Raw genomic sequence first — 26,131 nt, 5'->3', positions numbered from 1 at the left:
TGAATGAAAGGGATGAGGTAATGGCCACGTTTGAAGCATGAAAAAATGAAAGGGGAGGTGAAGGTGAGCCAGGCCTAAGTGCAAAGAAATACAGGGAAAATACCAGGAGGAAAGCGAGGACTTGCTAAGAGCACCCTAGGATCTGGCCAAGAGAGCTACTCTGTTGGACTGTAGTACTTCAGATGTCCATAGAGCTTCAGTTAGTTGTTGGAAGCATCCTCAGTAGCCTTTGAGCTATTGCAGATGCGTAGCACTTAGGGGGAATAAACCATATAGTATTTGCAGAGTTAACATTGAAGGAAGAACCCTTCTGGGGTAGCCATTGAGACAGTTAAGATGGGAATTGTAGTGGTGGCACTGCAAGGAATGAGTAGAGACAAGCTTGGAGAGCTTGCACTGGGACTTTACCTCCTCCCCCTTGTGTGGGAATATAGTGATTTTTTTGGAAGAGATCTGCTGTGGGGTAGGTTCTTCAGCTCTTCCTACCTGCATGTGGGCTGGGAGCCCGTACAAAAGCATTGAGTGCTCTTCTTTGGAGTTTGGAGTGGGTTGTGAAGCAGGCAGGGGGAGCAGGGACATGCTCAAGAAACACTTCTTCATTGCTGGAATAGTATGAAGTATGGCTTTTATCTTTCACTGAAATAACCAAAGAATCAAGCTCCCACCTAGAGATTGAAACTTCACGAGTTGTCACTTGGGAGCAGGTTCACAAGATCTGAGTGTTATAAGAGTCTCAGTGTTCTGTGCTTGAGCAAGATGTTGCCTTAAGTGATGCCTGTGGTCCTTTTGTAGTGAAAGCAGTGTATGGGGTTTTTTATTTGAGAGGTGTTCGCAGCATTCCCCATTCCAGCATGCAGACCTGCTCCTCCAGAGCTCCTCTGGAGAAGGGCTTTCTGCTGCTGCTGGCTTACAGGGTTAGGAAGGCAGTGTGATTCACAGGGTTGTTTCCAGCCCCAGAAAGTGGGAGATGAAGGGTCTTCTTCGTGCTCTGGCATTCAGTATAGCTGCAGAGTTCTGTGGTGTCATTTTCCTATCTGGAAAATGAAGTGATGACGCTTACACACCTTGTCAATCATGCATTGCAAATATCTGTGTAAATTAAAGCATCTGTGAAATGTTTTTACTTCCTGTCTGGCTTAGCATAGTCCAGATGCCCCGTGCATAGTGTTAAGTTGCTTAGCTCTCCAGAAAAGCTAAAGCTATGTAAAGCTCCTTTCTCCAGAGTACTGAATCACACTGCATGTAACATGTTTTCTTACCACTTTGTAGCTGTGTCAGGTTCCTGTTAGCATCCTTGGCAGTCATTCATAGTGCAAATGGCTCCTATGAACATGCTTCCTGTAAGAATTGCTGTGCAATGCTGCATTGCCCTAGAGTCAGTAAAGTTGGGGAACCTGGAGGAATACTTCCTTGGAAGCTTCAGCTAGTGCAGTGGTTATGAACTGCAGGCTGCTCTGAACTGTTTGTGATCCTGTTAATGGTTTGAACTGGCTGCATCAGTCTTGATGGCTGTGGGAAATCAAAACAATCTGATAGAGAAATCTATTCAGCTCTTGCCAGAGCAGCTTTGTACCCTGCAGTGTTGGTACTGGCCCATCTGGATGTAAAGGTGTCTGCCAGAGGAGCTCCCATCAGTGCCTCTGGGAGGAACAGGACTTGAGGGATCTGCTCAGCAGGGATGTACAGGAACCTCTGCCTTGTGTGTGCAGTGAGGGATTGGTGCTTACTTCCTGCTGGTTGAGATCATTGGGTTTTATCTCTAGTCTTCATGAAGATAACCGTTTGTGCATAACCTGAGTGGGAGCTGAGGCCCTGAAGTTAGCAGGCAGCCTGAGAGTGTGGAGAGGTTCATCCAAAGCTCAGATCTGGTAGTGAGGCTCCTCAGCACAAGGTAAACACCCCCCTCCCCATTCCAGTGTGATCCTTCCTGAGACTGCAGAGAAAACAGAGCTGTTTACTCAACAGCTGATGGCATTTCTGTGTAAAGAGCTGTATCTCTTGCTGAAAAAAATAACTGTTAACCCTAAGGACTGCCAGCTTTGCTCTGATTTCATCTCTTGGAGCCATGACATCTCTGATTTTCTCTCTGCTTGTTTGCCTTAAAACCTGTGTTCACTGCTGAGAGATGGAGTAAGCTGCTGAGCTTGGGAGCAGGTAAAGGATGCGTGAGATGTTTGTGATTTCATTGGAAGAATTTCTCTGGTCACTCACCAGAATGTATGTCTTTGCTGGCAGCAGTTGATCACAGTATTTCTGCTTGCCCTGGCTGTTGAGGGCTCTCTGAGGTGAGCTACATCTAAGGATTCCAAGAGGCTCTTGGATTCTGGAGCTGGCAGCAGAGGTGTTTCACTGGTGCTGCTCTTGCTGTATCTTACCTGAGCTATGTGGGTATCATTGCTGTGATGAGTTTTAAAATTCTATGTGGCACAAGTGTCAGGACTAAGAGAATTTAACCACCTTGAAATGCAGAGTAAGGGGACAGTCCCTTCCACTTGGAAGTGGTTGCTCTAGACATGGCAGATGCTGCTGCAGTACTTTCCCTCCTTGTTTGACTCTTCTTAACATCTTATTTGTAATCAAGAGCTGTGGGGTCTTGGCAGTGCAGGTTTAGGTGGCTGAGGCAGAAACCTGAGCTCTGGGATATTTAACACTGCCTACCGGCTTAGCTGTGCAAACTGTTTCTCTGCCTTGGTTACCTAGCCTGTAAAATAGAACTGATAACACCAGCTCTGTTATCTATCAGTAGATCCATACCAGCTGCTTGCAATCTGTTGTTGCTCAGATACCTAAATGCCCAGTTTACCTTACAATTCAGCTGAATGTTGCCAGGAGCTTTCTGAACAGGTTTGCCCAAGAGCATTATGTCAGCTATTTGTTCTGTATTTGGATTTAAATGGCTTGTTCTTGATCAGCCACTTTGTTTTGGTGTTGAGGGACCAGGATGTTGTATCTGTCTTTTCCCTGGATGTTCAGATCTTGGAGGAATCTGAGCAGGATGGAGTGGAAGGTGGAATCACTCTGGAGGCTGTAGGTAGTGTGCTTCTGCTCTGGGCCTTGGTTATGGAGGAGCCAGAGTGTAAGTACAACTCAAAAGGGTAAAGATTTGTGTTTAAATATGAGCCCTCCTTTGGGCAGGCAGCTCATGGAGATCCCTAGGTTGCTTCCCTTTCCTCTTGTACTACAGTGGTTGAGGTCTGGATTTGTAGAGGCTGCAGGTGGTTCTTGCTGAACTGAGCTGCTCTGTCTTCTCTGGGGTTTGCCTCTTGAAATGTGAAACAGCAGAGAAATATGCTCCTCTGTTTCTGTTGTGTCCTGCTGCTGAAGTGCCTACAGGAGCTCACGGCTTCTAAGCCATGATTTATGGAGAGGTTCATCAGAGTCAGTTTGTGCTGAGTCTTGTCTCATTAAAAGCATTTATGGCCTGGATGAGAGGGCAAGTGTGATGTTGGTAGTCGGTTCTTCCATGTGAGATACCTTGCTGCCTCCCTGCAGTAATTAGTTCTTGATTCTGAGGGGTATGAAAGCCCTGCAGTGCTTCCTCTGGGGTTTGAGATAAAACTATTCTTTCCTTATAAGCTGGCACCAACAGGTCAGTACCTTTTTCATGGTGTGATGGGGCAGGTGGGCAGAAAACTGGCTCTGTTTCTCTGGAGGGTTGTTGTAGACAAATGGTCCTTTTAAGGAAAGAATTAACTGCACACCTTGGGCTTGCTGCTGCTTGAAAAGGAGAGGGAGTTTTATGAGCACAGGATCTCACAAGCACTCTGTGGGCTGTGGCCCAGCTTTCTGACTGATTTTCTTGCTCTGTGCCATAGTCTTGCATCCTCAGGATGAAATATTCCTTAGCCCTGTCTGCATCCTCAATTACCAGAGGTCAGGGCTCCTTTCCAGGGTGTGGTGTTGTCTGTCCAGCCCTTGCAGAAGGGACCACAGAACTTGTTAATGTTTTTGTGTAAATACAGTTGAGCTGTTCTTCAGAATCCAGTTTGCTTTATGTGTTTTACAGTAAGTTACAGATCCACCCTTTCTGGCTGCCTCTGCCTGCCTGCCTTCCTTCCCAGCGCTGGGAAAGTTGTTTTGCAGAGATGTGAAGCTTCTGTATTTTACAGGCCAGACCTGACATTAGGAAGATCTATTTTCTTGAGAACTGTGCAGTGGCTCAGGAACAGGAGCTGTGATTCCCAGCCTGATGGCTCATTTATAAGAGGGGACAGCAGGTGAGCTTGGTGAAGACAGAACTGAGAAAACGAGGTCAGGTCATCTTACAGGACATGCCCTTTCTGCTTGCTGTGTCGTCATGTTTTATCTCATGCCTGTAGAGCTCCACACCGCAGAGCTAATGATAGATGTGCTGTCTAGAAGACTTCATGGTCCTGCTGCATGTCTCGAATCCAGGATGGTTTGGCTTAAAGAGGCTTGATGATGGGGCTGGCCAGTGGGCAGGTTTGGCAGACAGCCTCTGAGAGTATTACTCAGCTAACAGCATACCTCTGCAATATATCATTGGAGATGTGATCCTGGTCTCCTATTCCCTGTTTTCACAGGGAGGCAAGATGCAGAATGAAGCTGGAATCGTGCAGAACTAAAAGAACTGGTGCTGCCAAGTACAGCTATTGAGCTAAGCAAGGAGGGTCTCCCCTTGTGAATCAGAAACTTGGCTACAGGGTGTCTGTCTTTTCTGTGTACTGCAGACTGCTGACTTGCTTCTCCCTGTCTGTCAGGATTTGGTGCCACATTCACGATCTAGATAGGCCCTTTTTCAGATGTACCAACAAATCTTGGTATCTCCCTGTGGAAACAATCCAATAGAGTAACAGCAAGTGGTTTCTTGTGGCCTAGACTCTTGATATCCTAATCCTCTGCCTGCTGCACAGCTCTTCTGCATTGAACCTGTTGACTTTGTACTCAGATGCTGATGTTCTGCTGTTGCTCCCCTTACTAAACAGTCTCTTCTAGGAACTGAACGCTTATCTGGTCCCTTTCCCACTAGACTGATGGTGTCTACCTGGCCCAAAGAGGTCTTCTACAGGATCTGACTGCATCTGGCACCAAGCCCCTAGGGCAGCTGGTCACGCTGTTTCACCAAAGCTCTTCAGATGGCAGCCAGTGGTGTCCTTCATCACTGAGACAGGTGACTGTTTCACAAATAGGTGATTCCGGGTGGGACATGGTCCAAAAGAAGTAGCAGTTATATCTGTGTTGACAGATAAATGTTTAGCTATGAAAAGAACCAGCAAAATTCACCATGTGTATTTTTAAAGAAGACACAACATCCATCATCTTCTGTAAAACTATGTTGTGCTTTTTAAAAGGTTTCACGTTACCAGTAGCTTGAGAGAGCACAAAAGATGTCAGTTTAACATCAACTCCCAACACTTCTCTGAAAGTACAGTTCAGCTTCTGCAACCTTTTCTGAACAATTTATATAAAACTTCAGGTCAAATCTTCTGCTTCTGGAGAAAAGCCTTTTCACTGTGAATCTCCCTTCTATTATGTTGGTTTGTCTTTGTGACTGCTGCTGTTTGTGAAGGAGTGAAGGTTTGCAGTGGTCTCATGTCCTTTCCCTGGGTGATTGTGCTCAGTGTAGAGCCCAGTGGTGTGTGAGTAGTTGAAGCGATTCCTTCTAGTGTGTGTGTGTGTGTTACCTTTCATACATCTGTTTGCCCTGCTTAATTAAGGCTGGCTACCTTCCAGGTATTCAAGTTCCATCGAAGTCTTGTGAATAAAACAGCAGCCCAGCCTAGTTCATACATAGATTTACAAAGGGCTTTGCAGACAATCCTGTTTGTCAGGAGTCTCTCCCTTTGGCTGTATTTTCAGCTTGGGGGTTTCCAGTTGTTACCAGAGCCAGTACCTCAAGGTTTTCACATGGTTCTTTTTGCAGGGTGGGCTCCTCATGCGCAGTAGATCCCTGCTGCAGCTCCAAGGTTTGCATGCTCTGGCACTTAAAATGTCATGGTTGATCTCTGGATTAGAACATCAACCTTTAAAAAGCAGTTGGACAGGGTCAATACCCAAACATCAAATCCAGGGCAACATCATGTGGACATAAAGACTTGTGGGTAACAGAGCTCTCTGCCCAGGAATTGACTCTGGTGCAGTTATTTGTACTCTGGAGTCTCTAATGTAACTGGTCACACTGCAGTATATTCTGATTCTTCTAATACACTCCATATTTTGCACTCCAGTGCTGTCTTTGGATGTTACAGGAGGCATTGCTGGTCCTGACAATGGGAACAGTTAAACTCCATGCTAAAACTGATAGCGAGCCTTCCCCCAAGGAGCTCAGTAAACCCAGAGAGAAACCTTGCAGGAATGCTGGTGATGGAACTTTCTGATTTCTCTGTAACAGGGGATAATGCTTTATTCAGGGTTAGCTCTCAGATGCAGTGACCCTGAGCACCATTCAGAAGGCTTGCTGAGGCTGTCAGTTATCAGCCTTGGCATGTGCCTTTTGGTTCTGGCTCTCCTAATAAGAAGCGTGCAGGCTGGCAGGTCAGTTCTTAATGAACTTGATGTTATCAGAAATTGCCTTCACTCTGGAAGGCCTTGATGATCCCTGCCAGGATTCCCTCCTTGATTGTGTGATGGGAATATAGCACAGCCATGGCCAGTAATGCCCATGGATAGCTCAGATCTGCTGTCAGGAGGGACAGGCAACGGTAAGGTCCTTCCTGCCTGCAGGATGGCTCCAACCCGGCTCAGCATCACTGCAGTCTCTTTGCACAGTGACCCCATGGAAATTGCCTTACCTCTCCATGGACTCATTTTCCCCTTTGGAGCATACGCATAACACAGAAAGCTGTTTTCACCTTTTCAGTTTCAAGGCATTGGAGAAGTTCAAAGTAAATTTCCCTTATCCAGACAGCAGTTGTGGCTGTCCCAGAAAGCTTGACAGGGGGCTTTATCCCAAAGTGTCCTCAGCCCCTCTTTTCTGAAGTGTTTGTTTATTCCGCCTGCATCCTTTTAATGATACAAGATGTAATCAAGAGGCAGCTGAGACCCAGTTACATAAGTGGTTGTCAGGGTTTCTCTTTAGCAGCATTCTGCTCTGTGCTGTTCATGTGCTGCCTTTCTGGAACTTGGGATTTTCTATTACCCAAGTCCTGAACCTGATGTGGTAGCTCCTTTCATTTTTCCTAATGTTGACTTACTTTGTCTGGTTTGGGTTTTGTAAACCTCACAGTGAATTTTGTTGCTTAGGATTGTGTGTGGCAGGTACAGGACGTGGTGTGGATAGACCCTGAGCTAGGCTCCCTCCTTCTGTGAGCCTGTAGGAGCTGGTGGCTGTGCTCCTGCCAGCGCAGCTGCAGGCTGGCATGCAGTGCCCACTGCTACTCTCTCTGATCCGGGACTCCCCACAACTCTGCCAGCTCAAACAGGTCATTGTTCTCAGCCCAGCTTCTGCTTTCCTGCCAAGTCCATGCTAATCACTGGGTTTTTCTCTCTTTCTCTTTTATGTCTGTCCTACTAATAACATACAGTGGAAATGGGCAAGTGTGGGAGGAGCTGTTGTTTTCTTTGGCATGCAGCGACCATTTGAGCAAAGAGTGAAACAGATTGGAGCCAAGATCTGTTTGTTACTCTGCAGGAAAAGGTGCCTCAAGAACGCTGGCCAGCCCCATTGCCTCTGCAAGCCTTTGTGCCGTGGCTCTGTGTGGAGATCCACCAAAGGCTTTTTGTGAAGCCTCGTGTTTTTCCCCAGATATCTCATTGATGCTGTTATTGAGTGGCAGAAAATGCTTTTCTTCCCTTATCCTTGACCACGCTGCTTGCTGTAGCATACACAGTCCACGGCTTCCTGCTCCTGCCAGGCCTGATATAAATCCTGCAATGCAAGAATGAACCCTACATGGTGCCAGATTTATTGGTCAGAAACTTGCCCCCTGGCAACAGTCTTTAGATAAGCTTTATTCACCTATTTCCAGATAGCAGCACATTCTCAAAACTGGATGTATCCAACATATTCGTAGTCTGTGCTGTATTTTGTACATAATGTGTGATGGGTTAATCCTCTTACCTGGAAATCACTTTTGAGAAGGCATTGCTGGTGGAACTTGTAGCCTCTGGTCAGATACACTTACTTTCAGAGAGTGATTCTGACTGCATTTAAAACATGCTTTCAGCTGGATGAGTTTTAGAAAGGGTGAAGGGTGGGAAGGGCTGATATATATTGATACATATATATATATAATTGTGTTACTCTAGCAGAAATTGCAGCCTTAAGATGGGATCTAGCAGATGGTTTCTGATCTAACGTAATAAAACTGCCAGCAGTTCTAGGCTCGAAGTGGAGGCTTTGCAACAAGAAATCTGGAAGTCTAAATGATGTGTGAAAAGGTTAGATTGAGCCTCTAGATTTGAGAAAAATGAGAACGGAGAATCATGCTTGAGAAAAATGAAAGATCCATTGAGAGTAAGCAAAGTTTATTTTCTGACATAAAAGCTGACCTAGGGTGTGTGTGTTCCCCATGTTTCAGCTTTGTCTCAGTCTAAGAGCCAAGAGTTGAAAGTAAAGATGCTGACAGCGTAAAGGGTGTTAATCACAGCATGTTGTGCCAGCAAAAAGATCAGAGTGAAAAATTAACAAACCACATCCATTGTGAAAAGTGTGTTTATAGCTAAAAAGGTGTTGAAGGTGCCAGCAACAGAGATGTAATCTCTTTTTTTAATCAAGTGTTTTTAGGATTCATTGTAGATCTACTGAACCCACATGTTCAAGAGTCTGAACCTGTTTAATTTGAGCAGGGCTTTTGGACTCCTTCACTCTGTCTCATGGCCAGCAGATGGGAAAAGGGAATTTGAAGAAATAATTCTGTTGCCTTCAGGTGGTGCTTTCAAAGCATTAATTGCTGGTATGAGTCATTAACTGTGGCCAGTGCGGAACCGTAATCCTGAACATTGCAGACCTGGCTACCAGTGCTTTACTGGGAAACCCAATGATAAATTCCAGTATGGTGTAAGATCCAGTGCTTTCTTGTCACTTGTGTTTAGGAATCCTTGTGTGTAGCTGCTTATTGTCAGACTTCTTTTAAAGCAGGGACTATGTTGACCACCCTCTCTTGTATCCTCATACTTCAGGAGGCTTACCTCTTTCAGCACTGGAGCGGCTTGAAAAAGAAGAGATGCTGTGAGAAGTGTGTTCTTGCAGTTCTTTTCATTGTAGGAATCTTAAATCCCACAAGCTTCTTGTGACTAAAGAGGGTTAAAACCTTGTACCTTAGTGTGTCTGCTGACTGGATATCTGCAGTTCTAGCAGTTACGTGTGGTTTACTTTTTACTTGTCTGAAGCTAAGTAACCCATTTGTTGTTTCCCTGGTTCTCTTTTGTTAAAAGGCAGATCGGGAGCGGCGCAGAGCAATTTTCTTACTAGATGACATTTCATCGCAATGTCCGATCGTTTGGGGCAAATAACCAAGGGAAAGGATGGGAAAAGCAAGTACTCGACTCTCAGCCTGTTTGATAAGTATAAAGGAAAGTCAATAGAAGCTATCAGAACTACAGGTAAGAAATGCCTTCAGAAAGCTCCTTTTGGTGGTTTCCGAGAGTGGTGTTGCAGAGCTAATTCAGGCCCTGTGGGTAGGATGCCCAGCGGGAAGCAGCTGAGCTGCAGAGCTGTTTGTGCTGGTGTTTGAGCCTGTGTTTCATTAGGGCTTCAAGGAAAATGTCTGTGCTTCTTTGTGCTGCTGTTACTGTAGAGGCATGGAAGAGGAATTACAGCAAAAGAGCCGGGGGACTGTATGTCCTTTTGTTTACCCTGCATCCTTGCTGCAAAGTGATCAGGTTGCAAACTTGATTCAGAGCCTTACCAAGACAAGACAGTTAAGCTTGACTGAAGGGCCTTAAGTTGGTCAGACCTTTTGTGAGGCAAGAGTGGAGGACTGAAGGGCTCTGGGGAAGAACGTGAGTTAGTTTTGTAGTGGAGATATGACCAAAACTAGATGGTCAGGTCAAAACACATAAACGCTGCCTGGACTGGCTCTGGATTTGGTGTGGGAGTAGAAAACCAAAGAACATAAAATGCCATCTTAATAAATGTGATCTGATGGCTAGAGTTAGAAAATGAAGACCTCAGAATTCCTGGGTTGCATTGCCAAAGTCTCTCTGCCAAGAGGTGGACTTGGGTGGATGTTACCCCAGGCTGTGAAAGGAAAATGCTGCTGCTTCTTGGTGAAATGGAAGAGGAGTACTTTCTCAGGTAGCTGAAAGACACTGTGGGCATTTTCTGTTTGGGAGAATTACTTCTCTCTCCCTTGTGACTGTTCAGAGGCTGCCTGCTACCCAGCTGCTATGGCAGACGCTGCTTGCCATGGTCCTGTGGGAGATGACCTGTATGTTCACGTGGCAGCAGTGATGCTGTTTGACTTGCAGTTCTGTTGGGACAGAACCCAGCCACAGTGTCCTAATTAATGTTATTTACCTAGCAGGATATAGCCCTCTCTGACCTGCCGTTGTTGCTTTCTCACTAGTTATTCCTAGACATGGCTTACAGAGTCTCGGGAAAGTTGCTGCTGCCCGGCGCATGCCACCTCCTGCAAACCTGCCTAGCTTGAAGTCTGAGAACAAAGGAAACGACCCCAACATCATTATAGTACCCAAGGACGGTACAGGATGGGCAAACAAGCAGGATCAGCCAGACCAAAAGAGGTGGGTAGAGCTATGTTTTGTCAGGCAAGCAGCAGCAGTTGTGCACTGCTGTGCTGTGTGTCGGACCTTAAAGTGATCAGTTCTTTGTTGTCTGTACCAGTGTAGAGCCAGTGTTACCTTGATCTTTTAGCAGCTGCCATCTTGTCAGAGTTGTCTGTCTGTCTTCTTGCCTTCCTTCCCCTTTGATCTCCCCTCTGCTGTCTCTCTGCAGTTCCAGTGTGACGGCTGCACAGCTGCAGGAGTCGCTGCCGCAGCAGGGTTTGCAGAAATCTGTCTCCAATTTGCAGAAGCCGACACAGTCAATCAGTCAGGAGGTGGGTGCAGGCATTGTGACTGCTACTCTGCTTTCCCTGTCCCCACACAGCTTGAGGATTGTCTTTAATTGTCTGTAAGAATCATCAGGCTGCAATTTACACAACAGCTCCTATATAATCAATTCTTGTAGAACTGATTGTCTTGACTCCAAGTCATTGTGCCCCAGGAATGCTGTGCTGCAGTTAAAAGTATAATTCTGTGCAGGTTACTTTTGTACCTTTTCAAGTGTGTGCAGGAAGTCTAGCTTCAGTCTCAAAAGAATGGCTGGAATGTGGGATGGCTGGTTAGCACTTCTAAGCTATTTTACTTTGGGTCTAATTCAAGTGTTGCTTGGTGACAACAGATACAACTCTTGTTCCCAGCCTGATGAGACTTGATAAGGAAGAGAACTGGTCATGTGAATAAAGTAGCCAGTGTCAGGACCTGAAGAGGCTACTGGCAAGGGAAAAAGCTTCCTCAGGGAGTGCAGGGACTTGGCCCCTCTGTGCTGCAGATTTTACACTTTTAGTCTAAAAAGGTTCCCAGACTTCGAGGTTCAGGTAAATCAGGACAGGAGTTAGGTTTTGAAGAGGAGGAGGGTGGTTAATGCGTGAGAAGGTAGAGTAGCCTTCAAGCTGAGGTGTAGCATGGAACAAATCTGGAATATTAGGAGGAACCTTATGGGAAAATGCAACAGAGTAAAGGGAAAGCTTGATTAGAGGGAAGAAAGCAAAGAAGAATGGTTTGAGGAAATAGTTGATGAAGATGAGAGGAAATGAGAAACAGTCATGAGACTTCACTGATCTGTGGATGTTGGGGTTTGTTTGTGTTTTGTTTTCAGAGTACAAATTCAGTGCCAGGTGGACCAAAGTCATGGGCACAGCTGAATGGAAAGCCAGCAGGACAAGAAGGTGGTGAGTATGATAAACAGAAATGGAGCTGGGTATTCCTTGCATCTCCCAGATAGGCATGAGATGGAGTGGACTCTATTTCTTTCTGCATTCTCTACTTGGACTGCTGTGGAATGATGACACAGCTGTCTTGGTTACAGTGCAGAGAGGACTTACGAGTCTTGTTTTCAGTCTGTGTGTTGGCTGGAGTGATGCAGCTGCATCTGTTCAGGTCTGCCACTGCAAGGCATAGCTTGAACAGGGTATATTTATTCACCAGCATTATTCATGCACTTGAGAAGCAGCAGGGAGTTCTGGGAGGTGAAGGTTTTGGAGGAGAAGGGAAACACATGCCCCTTCTTGAGCATCTTCTGTCAGCCCATAGCAGCATGTAGTAAAGGTGCAGAAAGCAGAGTGGAAGGGTGGAGGGATTGGTTTAGAAGAAGAGGGGAGGACATTGCAGACTGGAAATACAGGCATCTCTGTGGCTAGTAGCACAGGGAGCTTCACCTGATTAGGTGGTCAAAGGTGAGGCTATAATGATAGTGCTCAGGGAGGCTGCTCACAGCATCCCTGGTCCAGTGTCAGTGGGTGGAGGTGACATTGGAGCTGTTGCAGGATGTACTTGCCTATGCCTTGGCTGATACCTTTCTGTTAAATCTCCCTGGGTAACTGTGCTGCTAATGGGTTCTGCTTGACTCAGGATCCTAAAAGCAGTGTTAGCAGAAACTGGGAGTTTACTTGTCTTCACATGCATCCATTTCCACACAGGAGGTGATTTCCAGCTGCACTGAGTATTACCGTTAAAACTGTAGTGAGAATAACAGCTCATTTCCACTGGTTTAATGTGAACAGACCTGGCACCGTGCAGTTGTTGAATGAAACTGCAGAGATTTGAGAGCTGCAGATTGCAGAAATGAAGGGGACAAGCCTCTCCTTAATGAGGGATAATTAAGAGACAAGTCCCTTAATGAGAAGGTGTTTCTGAAAGGCTAAATGTTAAAGCAGAGACCTGCACTTGCCTGAGGTTGGTGGCCAGTGCAAAGACTGTGTCTTGTTTGGTTAATTAGTACTTGTGAGACACTTGCTGTGTCTGTACCTCCTACAGTTGTTTTGAAATCCCATCATGTAACAGTGTTTTAAAAGATTTTTTGAAAACTCATTCTAGGTCACACGTATCAATATAGAGTTCTCAGCCCAAGGAAAGAGTTGCCTATGTGGCTAAGAGCAGCTTAATTAGAAGGTAATTGAATCACAGAAGCATCGGAAATCTGTCTGAAAGGACTGCTCTAGGCCATCCCATCTCCTTGCACCTTGTCTCCAGTGGCATCAAAGAATTGCTTTTCCTAGTGTGAGGTGTCCCTGCCCATGGCAAGGGGTTGGAACTAGATGATCTTAAGGTCCTTTCCAACCCTAACAATTCTATGATTCTATGATTCTATGAATATAGTAGTTTCTAGTATTATTGACAAAGAGGGAAGTCCTTTGCTTTTTGCTCTCTTTTAGGTATTACTGCTATAAAATCTTTCTTGGAGGGTATATCCTGAAGAAGTGTGGTCTTGTAGATTAATAATGAACTGCTCCATGCCAGTGGTCTTCTGTATAGGGACCATTTGGACAAAGATGCACCAAAGTTTTATCAGTGTGATGCTACCATGGATTAGAGAGCAAATAGTTAATGCTTGTGCATTAACAGTTGTTACATTGTGCAGCCTTACTTGCAGGTGGAAGCCTTTTCTGAAGGACAGGTTGTCGGTACTCTCATTGTTGTTCTAGTTCTCTAGAATAATGCAGTAGAAATTATTACTCCTGGCACATCTCAGATGTTTTGTGGTGTGTTTGAGGAATGTCATCTTTGTGTATTCTCATCTCTCTGAAATATTTGAGGATGCTACATGCAGCAGTTCCAGTATCTTCCCTGGAAGTACTGAGGTGGAAGCTCTTGTGCAGTGGGCAAGTTCCAGAAAGTGAAGTGAATTCAAGAAGCCTTGACTTTTTAGGGCAAAGAGGGACAAAGAAGTGAGCCTCTTCTGTCAGGTCTTCAGTACTCATTGCTGGTACTTCCAACCTGGCAATTCTGAAATGCCCTTTTTAGAAAGAGAATTAGCCAAGTAACACTGAGAAACAGTTCTCAGAAAAGAGTCTTTTAAATCCTTCGTAGTGCAATAATGCTGACAATTTCCTTTTATTCAGTGTTACCTTGCCAACTGCTTTAGGAGAATTGCTGTGGTTTGTTTTCCAGGCACTGGCAGATCTTTAACATTGACAGAAAGCTGTCATTCTGGGGTGGCTGATGACTCAGCAAGACACTTTGCTAGTGACTAGAAATGAAGCTGGTCTGATCTGGCCAGTGATCTGCATCTTAAAAATGCTGGAGCAGGGAAGAGTGGGATAGAGCACATAGCTCTCAGGCCTTATGTGTGGTCTTTCACTGAGTATGTCACCAGAAATCTTAACAATAGCCTTACCCTTAGAGTGAGATCAGAGCAGAAAGAGTCTGAAATGTCAACTACTTAGTAAGAGGTGTCAGCTGTAAGGGATCTTGCAGAATTTATAACTCTGCCTCAGTCTGAATTTTGTACTTTAAAAGAACAATTGGACACTGAGAAAGTTCACTCTGACTTTGTTGAATGTGTGACTTTAAATGAAGATCCCAAGTGAAAGAGTGTGGGAGTACTGGGTGAAGACGTGTTGGTGACAGTGTCTGAGAGTGTTTTGGGTGTGAGCTGAGGTGCTGGTATGATAGTAATAGGGGTTTAAATATGATGGAGATTCAGATTCTCTGGAAACAAGTTTCCAGGCTGATCTCGTAAGGGAATTGAAGAAGTGGAAGGATCTGCTCTGAGTCCCACACTTACTTGTCTGACAGGTTCAAGGGCCTCAAGCCGACTGTTATCCTTCTCTCCCGAGGAATTTCCGACGCTGAAAGCAGCTGGCGAGCAGGACAAGGTTGGCAAAGAAAAGGGCGCCTTAGATCCGTCGTATGGGCCAGGACCAAGCCTCCGCCCCCAGAGTAAGTCAACACTCGTGTCTTTCTGCCTTATCCCAGTTCATAACCCCATACACTGTTTCTGGCAGTGGGATGCCAGGTCAGGATAATATCAGATATTCACCTGTATCTTTTTATGAGCTCGTATGTGTCCAGCTGCTTAGCAAATGACCCCACACTCACTTGCAAGTGCTGATGTTTTCTGCCTGATTTCTGTGGTCCAGGCAGCGGAATCAGGAGTGTCATCTGCTGCATTGTTTAACAGAAGTTGCTGAGTGTTGTTCCGAAGCAGACCCTTTCCCCCTGGGCTAAGGGAATCACAAGTGAAATGGGTAGCTGGTGTAATGTAGCTTCTCTTGGAGTGTTGTGCATGATCTCCTTGGCCTTCTGCAGGGCTAGAGCTGTGGGAGATGGGGAGCAGAGCTGGTTAGAATTCAGTCTGACTGACAAATAAGGACACCAGTGGTGCAGCAATTACTTAGTGACAGCTGATGCTGCTACACTTTGGAAAATAAACACATTGAGAAATTTTCCTTAGTCCCTGGTGTTCTTCTGCATTAAGACTTGACTCAGAGTATTTGAGCTTCAAGACTTCCTGCTGGAGTAACTCTCCTCATTTACAAATGCTAACATAATTACCACCTCCCTTCCAGATGTCACCAGTTGGAGGGAGGGCGGTGGGAGGAACATAACCTCTGCCACATCTCTGACCGCCTCCCCTGCTGAGCTGGGCAGCAAGACCCCCAGCACCGGAGACGGAGCCCCCTCCTCAGTGAGTGCCAGCGACCCGAAGGAGCCGTCTCTCCGCCCAGCTCAGCCTGTCCGCAAAGGGGCTTCGCAGTTCATGGGGAATGTCTACCAGCCACCTACATACCATGACATGCTACCTGCTTTTGTAAGTTGCTCTTTCCCCACAGCTGTAATGTCCTCATTGAAATGTATGTGTGGGTTGAGGAAGTTGTCTGCAATGTTCAGTTGGTTCAGTGGCTTGTTCAGGGATCCCTCTTGATCTGTTTTTAGCTTTCCCTGTTGTGTACTTGCGCTTTGAAGCTGGAGTACTGTAAAACAGCCTTGCTCAGCCCAAGGAAAAGTTGCTGCTTTCCCTTCAGAGCTGGTGAGGGTAACCATTAGCATGTGGCATATTAGGCAGCCAGATGTGAAATGTTTGGTTTCCCTTTGTGTGGATGCAGCTACCATGCTCCGGTTGTATCCTAATCTGGGAAAGCCTTCATGTGGCAAGGAGGAAAAACAGACTAATCTACTTTGTCTTGTTCCAGATGTGTCCGCAACAGCCGTCTGAGACCCCTGCATCACTGGACCGAGGGTCTTTCCCTGTTCCTCAGCTTCGGCTTGAGCCCCGGGTACCTTTCAGACAGTACCAGATGAATGACCAGGATGGGTAAGGCTGCTGTGACCATTCCACTTGAGGGGCAGGTTCAGGGTGGTGACATGAACTTTCAACTATGCAAGTGTTTGGGCCAAGGATTCAGTTGTGTAGGTGCAGCAGCAGACAGCCACAGATGAAACCTGATTTTTTTACCTAGAGAAGTAGTGCTCTGCTCCATCTGCTGTAGCACCTGAAATGTTGCAGTACTGTAACCATTGTGTGTCTGAAGAGCAGTGGACAAGAGAAGTAGTTGTGTGTGATTCTGGACTGGAAGGGTGGCAGCTCTCGTCTATCAGCCCTAGAAAGTGGGTACCAGGTAGGCAAGGGGAAAAAAAAACTTCAGACAGGGAGAGAAGGTTGGAGGTTATATGTAAGTATGTGGTAGGAAAGGACTGATTGACTGGTACAAACTTGACTCTACATTCTTTTCTTTACTGTTTGCTGTTTCTAAGCATGTTCTTGTATTTCCATCTAGAAAAGAGAACAGGCCCAGCCTGTCCCGCCCAACACGTCCGGTTCGGCAGCAAATGGAGAGAGCACCTCGGCCCACCATTATCAATGCAGAGAACCTAAAAGGGCTGGATGAACTAGACAATGATGCAGATGATGGATGGGCAGGTAAAGTGCTTCCATTCTCCAGCTTCGGGCAACAACTTTAGAGGTGAAGTAGTTACTCTTCCCTGATGAAGCGTGAAATAGCCAGGATATGTATTCTGGTGGCTTTGTTTCACTGCCACAGAAGGAGGGCAAGCAAAGAGTGGTGCGTGTAGTTGTGAAATTGCTGTTGGTGTAAATGATGACACAATGGATCCTTCCGATCCTTTCCATCACACTGTGCTCAAGGAATTGGATCTGAAGACTCCTGAAAACTGAAAACACCAAACAGGAGGATAGCAGTATGGCTACATGGAAGAGTAGTTAGTCCTACCTTTTCAGTCTGGGCATTAAGTATCCACTTACCCACAGCCTTGCTTGGTGGCTGTCTCATTTTCAGCTCCCAGACTCGTGCCACTCTTCTGGGACCAGCTCAGCTATTGAGCAGTGTGGATCCACACTACTTGTGTCATTTCCAGTGGTGGACACTTGGCTTTCCAAGTAGCTTGTCTGTGCCTTCTCTGGAAAAAGGACCTGTTTCTTTTCTCTCATGCATCCTTTCTATAATCCTCCTTTTGTAGGCATTCATGAAGAAGTGGATTACTCCGAAAAACTGAAGTTTAGTGAAGATGAGGAAGAGGAAGAACCTCTTGCTAAAGATAGACAACAGAAGTGGTAAGAAGAGGCTGTATTTACACCTGTGGTTGTTTCAGTAAAAGTAAACAATACCAGGATCTTCTTAAATCTTGTTGTAAATGTTGAGGCTTGATCCTCTCTGATTCATACTGTAACTTCGTTGATTCCACTGGCCATCATTGTGAATGAGCTCCAAGGATGTGCATAGGTCTTGATGCTGAGTGTCAGGATGCCAGGCTTTTTTTCTCCTCCCAGTAGTGATATTACTCCTTATGCTCATTAGGAGGAAAACCATGTTGCATGTTCTGGTGGTTTTTTGATCTTTCTTCTACAGTCAGATGTCTTTGCCACTTGATAAAGAGTGGAAGTGCTTCTTGAGGCAAGTAACAAGTGTAATAGCAAAGCTGTTTATATTACAGGAATGGCTGGGATCCCAGAAGGCAGCGACAGTTGTCCCTGAGCTCTGCAGACAGTGCAGATGTCAAACACACCTTGGAGGAAGGAAAGAATTGGAGCGACTCGGTTGGCTTATCCCGGTCAGTCCGGAAAGGGCAGGAATCACAGCAGCCTCTGAGGAAGCTGAATGGCTGGAGCTCTTCATCTGAATACCAGGTAGCTTGAACTCCTGTGAGTGGGTTTGTGCCACTGAATGTGACACATTGCTGCCCTTAAGAGGCCAGTTTGACATTTTGTTGAAAATGGGATGCTGAGGAATTCCTCAATTATTTGTTTTCTGGAGAGAAACCCATCTGCACAGCACTCCTGCTAGACAGAAAAAATTAAAGCTGGTCCAGGGCACTGAGGTTGTCAGGCAGGGAGAATATGGAGCTATTAAATTAGAAATAACTCTCCCCACCAAAAGGGGGATTTGCATGCATGAGAATAGGAGGGGAGGGAGTCAGGAGGAGAGTTCCTCAGTGGGATGCAAAGCTGAAGGTACAAGGGAAGTTTGGATCATGCTTATTGAGGAATGTTTTTCCTTTGCAGAAACCCACAGTGGGAAATGTTCTCAGACAGCAGTCCCTCGAGGATAATAAAGAAGAAAAGGTGCCGCTGAGACAAAAGTTTGTACACTCTGAGATCTCTGAGGCTGTTGAGAGAGCCAGGAGGCGGCGGGAGGAGGAGGAGCGGCGAGCCAGGGAAGAGCGCCTGGCAGCCTGTGCTGCGAAGCTGAAGCAGCTTGATCAGAAGTGCAAACTGGCTCAGAAGAGTGGGGAGACCCAGAAACACCCAGAGAATGAAGATTTGAGACCAGCAAGCACGGAGAAAAATGCTGTGCAAGAGAACGGTCCTGCTTTCCGTAGAGGTACAGAAACATTGCTTGCCTCACCTCGTGAGAGCTGCCTTTTTGTGTTGTGCCAGTCTCTCACCTGAAGTGTCAGGGAGGTCCTGGGAGAGTGTTTGGAGGGTACCTCATCTGCACTTGAGATCAGTTGCTTCATGTACTCTGCAGAGTATTTTGGATTGGTGATGAAGGTTTATTTAAAAAGCCCAGTTAAAACAAGTGCAGACTTCTGTGGTTGCCTCTATGTATGCTCAGTCAGCTCTGCTAGCAGAGACCTCGTTGGAATGGGCCTCTTGATCTTCTTGTGACTGGATTGAGAAAGTGCTTCTGGGCCCTAGGTCAGAAAATCTTTTATCAGTTAAGTGCTTGAAGGTTTAAGGAATAAGAGGGGAAAGAGACTTGGTTTACCCCCCCCAGTGCTTAAGCAGAAGGCTGATAAATCCTATTTATCACTAAAACAAGATGGACAAAGCCTTCTAGAGCTGTGAAAACAAGTCAGAGAGATTGTGTGTAATGTGATATATATGGTTGTAATAAAGTTCAACCAAGTAATGCAGTTAGGACATGCCCTCACTCATGCATGTTGTGATGTGGTGGTGCACTCGCAAGCCCTGGCATGAGCAGGGATCTTCAAGGTTTATTTTGTTCTCTGCAGCAACCCCTGAGTTTCACACGCAAGAGGCCTCTGCTGGCTATGTGGAAGAGGAGACGCCTGCTCCAGTTGCAGCAGCCCAAAGCAGCAGTGAGGAGGAGCTCAGAGAAGCTCCCTCTCCAGCACAGGAGTTCAGCAAATACCAGAAGTCTCTTCCCCCACGGTTCCAGAGGCAGCAGCAGCAGCAACAGCAGCAGGTAATAGATGTGGTGCTACCACCCCTCTTCCTTTGGACTCCCACCAAACCATTGCATTTGTTTGATTCTCAACACTGTCAGGCCCAATTAACCAACTGTTTTGGGGCTGAGAGGTGATAAATGGGGGTCTTCTTTGGTACTTGAGATTACAGGTGCATCTTGTCTGATGGTTAAAAGGACTCTGCATGGGTTATGTGAATTCTGCATGCACCCTTTGATGCTGGAGCTGCTGTGGTTAGGGCTTTCTGTGGCTGGGGAGAGGCATGGGCAGGCCAGGTTTGTCACAGGCTTGCTGCTGTCAGAAATGTTGACTTGTCTTACATGATTGTCTGGGTGTCTCCTGACAGCGTGAGATCTTAGGGACTATGTGATTTGTAGCAGGGCTCTGGTTTTCAACTGTGTGTGTGCAGGAGAAGCTGGGGGTATGGCCTCCTTCCCATATGGCTGTCTTGGTCCTTGCTGTAGGCCTGATCCAGTGGAGTCTCATGTCTTTGGCTGGTAGTGAACGTGGTGAACATCTGTTCTTACTCCCCTGGCACAAGATAAGAGCCACTGTTCTCAACTGCTGCAGTGAGGAGAAGCTGAACATACAGGCCCAGGGAAAGGAAGACCTTTGGGGATGAGCTGCTTCCATTTCACTTTGCACTTGCTGTGCCCTAGCCCTGTTAAATATGAGGAGGCATTTGCTTGCCAGGGGCAAACTGTGCTCAGATTGGCAGGAGTTTGGGCTGCTTGGGGACAGAATGTGAGCACAGTGAAGCGGCACATTCCCATTCTACCTCCTGCCTTGGCAGAGAGCTGGTCCATTACATCTGCTCTCATTTTCCACCTACCCAAGTTTTATCTGTGAAGCTCTTTCAAGTCTTTATTTTTGTTGCACCATAAATATGTTTGGTCTTGGCTGTTTCTTTTTTATTTCACTGGAAACTCCGTTCTGGGGCTCTGAGAGATCAGCCTGTGTATCTTGCATCTTGCCTGGTTTTAGAGTGCTGTATGAGCCATACATGCTCTTCAGCTCTTTTTCCAGAGGCAGTGAGCCTCCTTAGTCAGACTAAGGGACAGAATATTCAGGCTTGAGATAGTGCAAAGTTAATTGCCATTCTTCATAGAATAACCACTTGAAATGTGATATAATCAATGCTGCTGCAAACCATAATGAGGAGCTCACATTTGGCTTTTGCTAGGAAGCTCAGTAATTGCTCTTTTATGGATGTTCCCCTGTGCTTGTTACTCGGCAGTTGACATTTTCGTGATTCAAATGCACAGCAGCAAACGCTGCCGATGTTACTCTTTAAAAGAGATGCTTTTAAACTAAAAAGAATTGGATGTCTCTACTGCCATGCTGGTAATTCTACAGGTCATTGCTACTGGAAGAACATGAAATGTTCATTTCTATTTTCTCTTACCCTCTGTGGCATTAGTATGCATGAGGCAGTTTGTATTTTGGCTGGTTTGTCTTGCTGCTTTGGTAGCAATGGTTCCATGATAAGAACAAAATAAATACTAGTCTTGATATCATTAATGAAATATTTTCTCTAAGGTACTAGAGCACTAGGTAACTCAGATATAATCTTTGCCTTTATCTGAGTTTCCTGCTGTAATGATGTGTCAAGGTTCAGATTTAAGGATGTCTCTCTGGCTCTGCAGTAGGATTGTCTTTCTTGATGAACAGTTACAGTGTCTGACACTGCTGTAAGCTCAGTAAGAATTGATGGTGAAAAGTTTGACAGGTAAATAGCTGTACTTCACGTTAATGGGAACCCTTTACCTTTCGAAAACTTTGGTACACAAAACTCCCTTTAAATATAGGTGATTCTTAGACCTTTAGCAGCAGTTAAATATGAAATCAGATTGTCATGACAGTTGTGAGCCATGCAGGCGATGGGAAACAACCTGAAATTGTCAGCTTGTCTCTGGAGGATGCAGGAGAAATACTATAAATTATTAATAGCTCTCTTAATTGACTTTAGGCTGTTCTTATCTAACCTGTTTGGCTGACATGAGTAGCCCTAATATACATGCACACTAAATAACTTACAATTGCATTTCCTCTAAAGAGCAGTGTGTTCTGAAGTATTTAGTTCCAATTAGGAAATTGTTTGACAGGAGTCTGTCCTGTATCTCGTGGAAGCATTAATAAAGTGTAAACTCTGGGCTTGAAGCTGATTCCTTGCATTTGGCCACATTTCCTGGCCTACGGAGGTGTGATATTCTGGCTGCAACATATTTTGGCTGTTCTGAGTATTCAGAAAATAACAACTACTGCCACATTCCCAGCTGGTAGAGTTGCCCTTTATCTTCTGTATCCTCCCATCTGATCTGTTTTTGAGACTCTTAATACATGGAGTGTGTTTTCCTTTGCCTGGCTGGTTTTTAAATGTGATTCCTGGCCCTGTGACCATTCATGTCAAACAGCTCATCCTCTTCCCTGCAGGAGCAGCTGTACAAGATGCAGCACTGGCAGCAGCAGCAAATCTATCCTCCCCCATCCCATTCCCATCCCCAGCGGACCTTCTATCCGCCGCACCCCCAGATGCTTGGCTTTGATCCTCGCTGGATGATGATGCCCTCTTACATGGACCCTCGCATGGCCCAGAGTCGCACCCCTGTGGATTTCTACCCTTCAGCCCTTCACCCTTCAGGTAAGGTATTTTTAGTGTTCTCCTTTATCATGCTGTTGAGTTGATCCATGCTGTACTTCAGCCACCTTACCTCCATCCAGACTTAAAATTCTGGCTGGCTGTGATTGACCTTCTGTAGGGATGAGAAAGGGTTGATTGCAGTGAGAGCTGGTTAAGGGGATGGAGGAGGTTGGGAAGGAGGACCCCTGCCTGTCCATCCTCTGCACTGCAGTGGGAGATCTTCCCTAACAGCTATGGAGCCTTGGAGGTGTAAAAGCAGATCTTGCCCCTTAGGGAAGGATCAGATAGGGAGTTACTGTAAACATGTGAAATCTTAATAGACCCTCTTTGAGAACTGGGATCCTGTAGTTCCTGAGCTGTGTGCTTCTAGCACATTCCTATGTTGTTATTTATCTTCAGAGATGTGACTGTAAACATCAGGATGTATAAGCCGTTTCCTTGTGTTTGTGGTTTGTGTCCATACACCTGCTTGCTTCCAAGCTAATGATGGTGTGTAGTGTTCTGAAAGCTGTGTCACCTTCTTTATCACTCCAGGTGTATTTCCCAGCTGTGTATTTCCTAAGCACAATCTCCCCTCTGTCAGAAGGGTTTTCATGGCTGCAGTCACCTGCTGCCCTGGAAGGAAGGGTAGTCAGGCTAGCTGTGGACTGTTAATTCTTCTTGGCTTTGAGATCCTTGTGTTAATGGTGTGAACTCTTGTCTTGACCAGGAATTATGAAGCCCATGATTCAGCAGGACTCCATTGGTGGGAGCAGCTGTCGGTCTGAAGATCAGAACTGCCAGACAGGGACAACAGAAAGGAAAACTGCTCCCTTGGACCCTGTGCCAGTGTGGGGCCAGGAGAGCTATACATCCCTGCAGAGTAAAGGGTACTCCCTGTCACATCAAAAACAGGCTGACAGCATCACCATGGAGGGGCTGCATGCCAGGTGAGTGCAGAACACCCTTCTCCTTAGGCATGCTGTGATGGGAGGTGATGCCCTAAGTCATCCCTACCAAAAGGGAAGTGTAGCTTGGACTGAAAAGATATTTCTGAATATGCCAAGGTACTGATCTGGTAGCATCCTTACACTCTTTTGTGTTATGTCATGGAGGTGCTTTAAAACTGAGCTGTTCAGAGTTTTTCTATCTAATGTCAGTATAGGCTGACCAGCTTGGGAGTCTGTTCAGTAGGAAAAAGGCTCTTGTCACCCACATGGGTAATTACAGAAAACTGAGTTAAAAACTCTTATATTTTCTAGTTTGTCTCTGAATTCTTCGGAACTTTCTGTAACCAATTCCTTGGGTTTTGGATCTCCACATATGTTGGAGGCTGAATCTCCATTTATTTCTTAAGTTTGCTGTACTAGGAACTGCTTTTTTCATCATCCATTGATTAGACAAACCAGGCAGTACAGCCTGTGGCCGTAGCACATCTGCCCAGCATTCAGGTATTTATAGGCTTATTGGCTCATGATTTAGAACAAACACCAACTGATTGATTTATTTCCACCTCTTGTGCCCAGCCTAGGCCCTTGGAGACACGTTGTGCTTTGCATTAGCCAACTCTTTTGTTTGCTGTTTGTTTCCTTCTCAGGAACGACAGTTACTCTGCTGCTCCTGGCAGGCAGGAGAGTCTGAGCACCCAGCGAGATCTCTTTGAAGACAGAGGGGAGGAGTACTTGAATGCTTTTGACAAGAAGGCCCAAGCAGACTTTGACAGCTGTCTGCCTTCTCAGAGGATAGGCCAAGATCTGTTGTTTCAGCATCAGGAGACGGCGCAGGAAACCTGTCCTGCTGGGAACCGCCATGCAGACTTGAGGTGCTCACCCCTAGAGCCTGATTTCATCCAAGCAGAGAAGAAGCCTGAGTACAATGGCTGGGATATCAACCACCATCAGAAACCTGCAGAGAGTACAGCAGAAGCTGCTGAAGAAGCGCCCAGGGATGAGCAGTCATTCAGTGCTGACCCATGGAAGAAAGAAGGAGCTAATACCAAACAGCCCACGGAGGAGACAACCGAGTGGGCTCCTGAGAACCGCACCACCAGTGGTCAGCACCAGGAGCAAATGGGGAGGACGCGGCGATCGGGCCCAATTAAAAAACCAGTGCTGAAAGCCCTCAAGGTGGAGGAGAAGGAGAAGGAGATGGAGAAGGTTAAGCTTGAGGGAGAGGACACTTCACGCCCACTGAAGGAGAAGGCAGCTGTTCAGAAAGCAGAAAACGAGTCAGATGATTCTGCAGCCTTAGTGAACTCCACACGTTACGTGCTGGATGACAAAGGTTCTTCCCAAGCCACCCTTGCCCGAGAGGCTGAGAAATCCCAAGAGGAAGAGGAGGAAGAAGAAGAGGAAGAGAAGCCAGAAAGAACCTGGGAGAACAAACTATCCAGAGAATCCGGCGATCTCCCTCCCACCAAAAGAAACAACTGGATCTTCATTGATGAGGAACAAGCCTTTGGTGGGAGAGGTCAAGGACGCGGACGAGGGAGAGGCTTCAGAGAGTTCACTTTCCGAGGCCGAGGCACTGTAGTGGGCACCCGGGGGGTCTATAACAACCAGCGGAGCAGCCGAGGGCGAGGGCTGCGGGAGTTCAACCAGGCAGAGGACTTCCCCAGGGGCAAGCCAAGGCGCCGCATTGCGAGCGAGACACACAGTGAAGGGTCAGAGTATGAGGAGCTCCCCAAGCGTCGCCGGCAAAGGGGCTCAGAAAACAGCAATGAAGGCTCTGTGCTGGACCGGGAGGACAGTGATTTAAAAAAGGGAGACTTCAAAGAGTCATGGAGGTCCAACAAAATCTATTCAGATGATCACAATAGTCTGGATCCGAAGATGAGGGCACCGAGAGCTTTTGGGAGGTCACTGCCACCAAGGCTGAGCAACTCTGGCTATGGGAGAAGGGGGTTCATGGGTAAGGAGCCCACCCAGTGGCAAGGCAGGAGTGGGGGAGCAGGGTGGCAGGAGTACAGCCACACCTCTCCATCGGACACTTTTGGGAGCAGGCAGCAGGCTGACAGGGACTACATTCAGGATTCTTACAAACACGTGGATTCCTTCTCCAGCCGGGTTTTTGATGAGAGTCATCTGGATGACAAAAGGCACTTTTTCCAGGAGGATTACTCAGCGGATCAGGAGAACATAGAGAACAGGCCATTCAGGAGGCGGCGTCCCCCCCGCCAGGACAAGCCCCCACGGTTCAGGCGCCTCAGGCAAGAGAGGGAATCAGTTGGCCAGTGGAACCCTGAGGAAGGAGGCCCCAGCCTGCTGCCCAGCCAGTGGCCTGGAAGACCCAAGCTGAGCAGTGCAGAGAAGAGCAGCCTTTCGGGCAGACGGTCTCCTGAGCTGTCCTACCAGAACTCATCAGACCACGCCAATGAGGAATGGGAGACAGCATCCGAAAGCAGTGACTTCAGCGAGCGGAGGGAGAGGAGAGAGGGAGTTTCAGAGAGTGAAGGCCAGCTGGAGGGAGGCCTCTGCAGTGGGAGCTTGGGAGAGAAGAGAGAGCTGGCAAAGAGGAGCTTCTCGAGCCAAAGGCCACTTGTGGACAGGCAGAGCCGCAAGGCTGAGCCGGCAGGGTTTGCAGAGCAGTCTGTCAGGACTGGTGTGGGAGCAGCTTCCAGATATGAGAGTCAGCAGAACGGGACGCTGATAAAAAGCAAAAGGTGAGGTTGCATTCTGATGTGCCACCTGATATGTGGGTATCAGGGTTGGAGAAGGGCTGGAGGAGCTGTGGGCAGTGTTTCTTTTCATCTAGTGCAGGTGACTTCCAAGAGTGTTTATCCAACTTCATGACATCCAAGGGTTTCATCACTGTTTCACTATCGATCAGTGCCTTTGCTTCCATGCTGGGAATCCAGGTTTATGGAAGTTGCCGAGACACTGCGGTCATGTCATGTGCTGCTGCTCTTCACCTTAGTTTTTGACCAAGGCAGTCTGGGCT

General features: G+C 46.6%; 1 protein-coding gene across 9 annotated transcripts in view; it reads left to right on the top strand.

Moving 5' to 3' along the window:
* Positions 1-26,131, top strand: part of PRRC2B (proline rich coiled-coil 2B) — a 44,021-nt gene that overhangs the window by 4,048 nt on the left and 13,842 nt on the right. For 6 of the 9 annotated variants that reach the window (XM_034067872.1, XM_034067878.1, XM_034067875.1 and 3 more), the window contains exons 2-16: positions 9,337-9,504; positions 10,470-10,647; positions 10,859-10,961; positions 11,783-11,855; positions 14,701-14,844; positions 15,474-15,715; positions 16,098-16,219; positions 16,683-16,825; positions 17,383-17,476; positions 17,857-18,049; positions 18,425-18,743; positions 19,378-19,571; positions 22,006-22,213; positions 22,923-23,142; positions 23,790-25,853. In XM_034067872.1, the coding sequence (XP_033923763.1) occupies positions 9,390-9,504; positions 10,470-10,647; positions 10,859-10,961; positions 11,783-11,855; positions 14,701-14,844; positions 15,474-15,715; positions 16,098-16,219; positions 16,683-16,825; positions 17,383-17,476; positions 17,857-18,049; positions 18,425-18,743; positions 19,378-19,571; positions 22,006-22,213; positions 22,923-23,142; positions 23,790-25,853 (4,412 nt within the window). In that variant the 5' untranslated portion in view covers positions 9,337-9,389. The remainder of the gene's footprint in view (positions 1-9,336; positions 9,505-10,469; positions 10,648-10,858; positions 10,962-11,782; positions 11,856-14,700; positions 14,845-15,473; positions 15,716-16,097; positions 16,220-16,682; positions 16,826-17,382; positions 17,477-17,856; positions 18,050-18,424; positions 18,744-19,377; positions 19,572-22,005; positions 22,214-22,922; positions 23,143-23,789; positions 25,854-26,131) is intronic. The other 3 variants (XM_034067871.1, XM_034067874.1, XM_034067876.1) reach the window with 2 other exon arrangements.

This window comes from Melopsittacus undulatus, chromosome 11 (genome assembly GCF_012275295.1).
Source record: "Melopsittacus undulatus isolate bMelUnd1 chromosome 11, bMelUnd1.mat.Z, whole genome shotgun sequence".
Lineage (NCBI taxonomy): Eukaryota > Metazoa > Chordata > Aves > Psittaciformes > Psittaculidae > Melopsittacus > Melopsittacus undulatus.
This window is presented reverse-complemented; position numbering and strand designations above follow the sequence as displayed.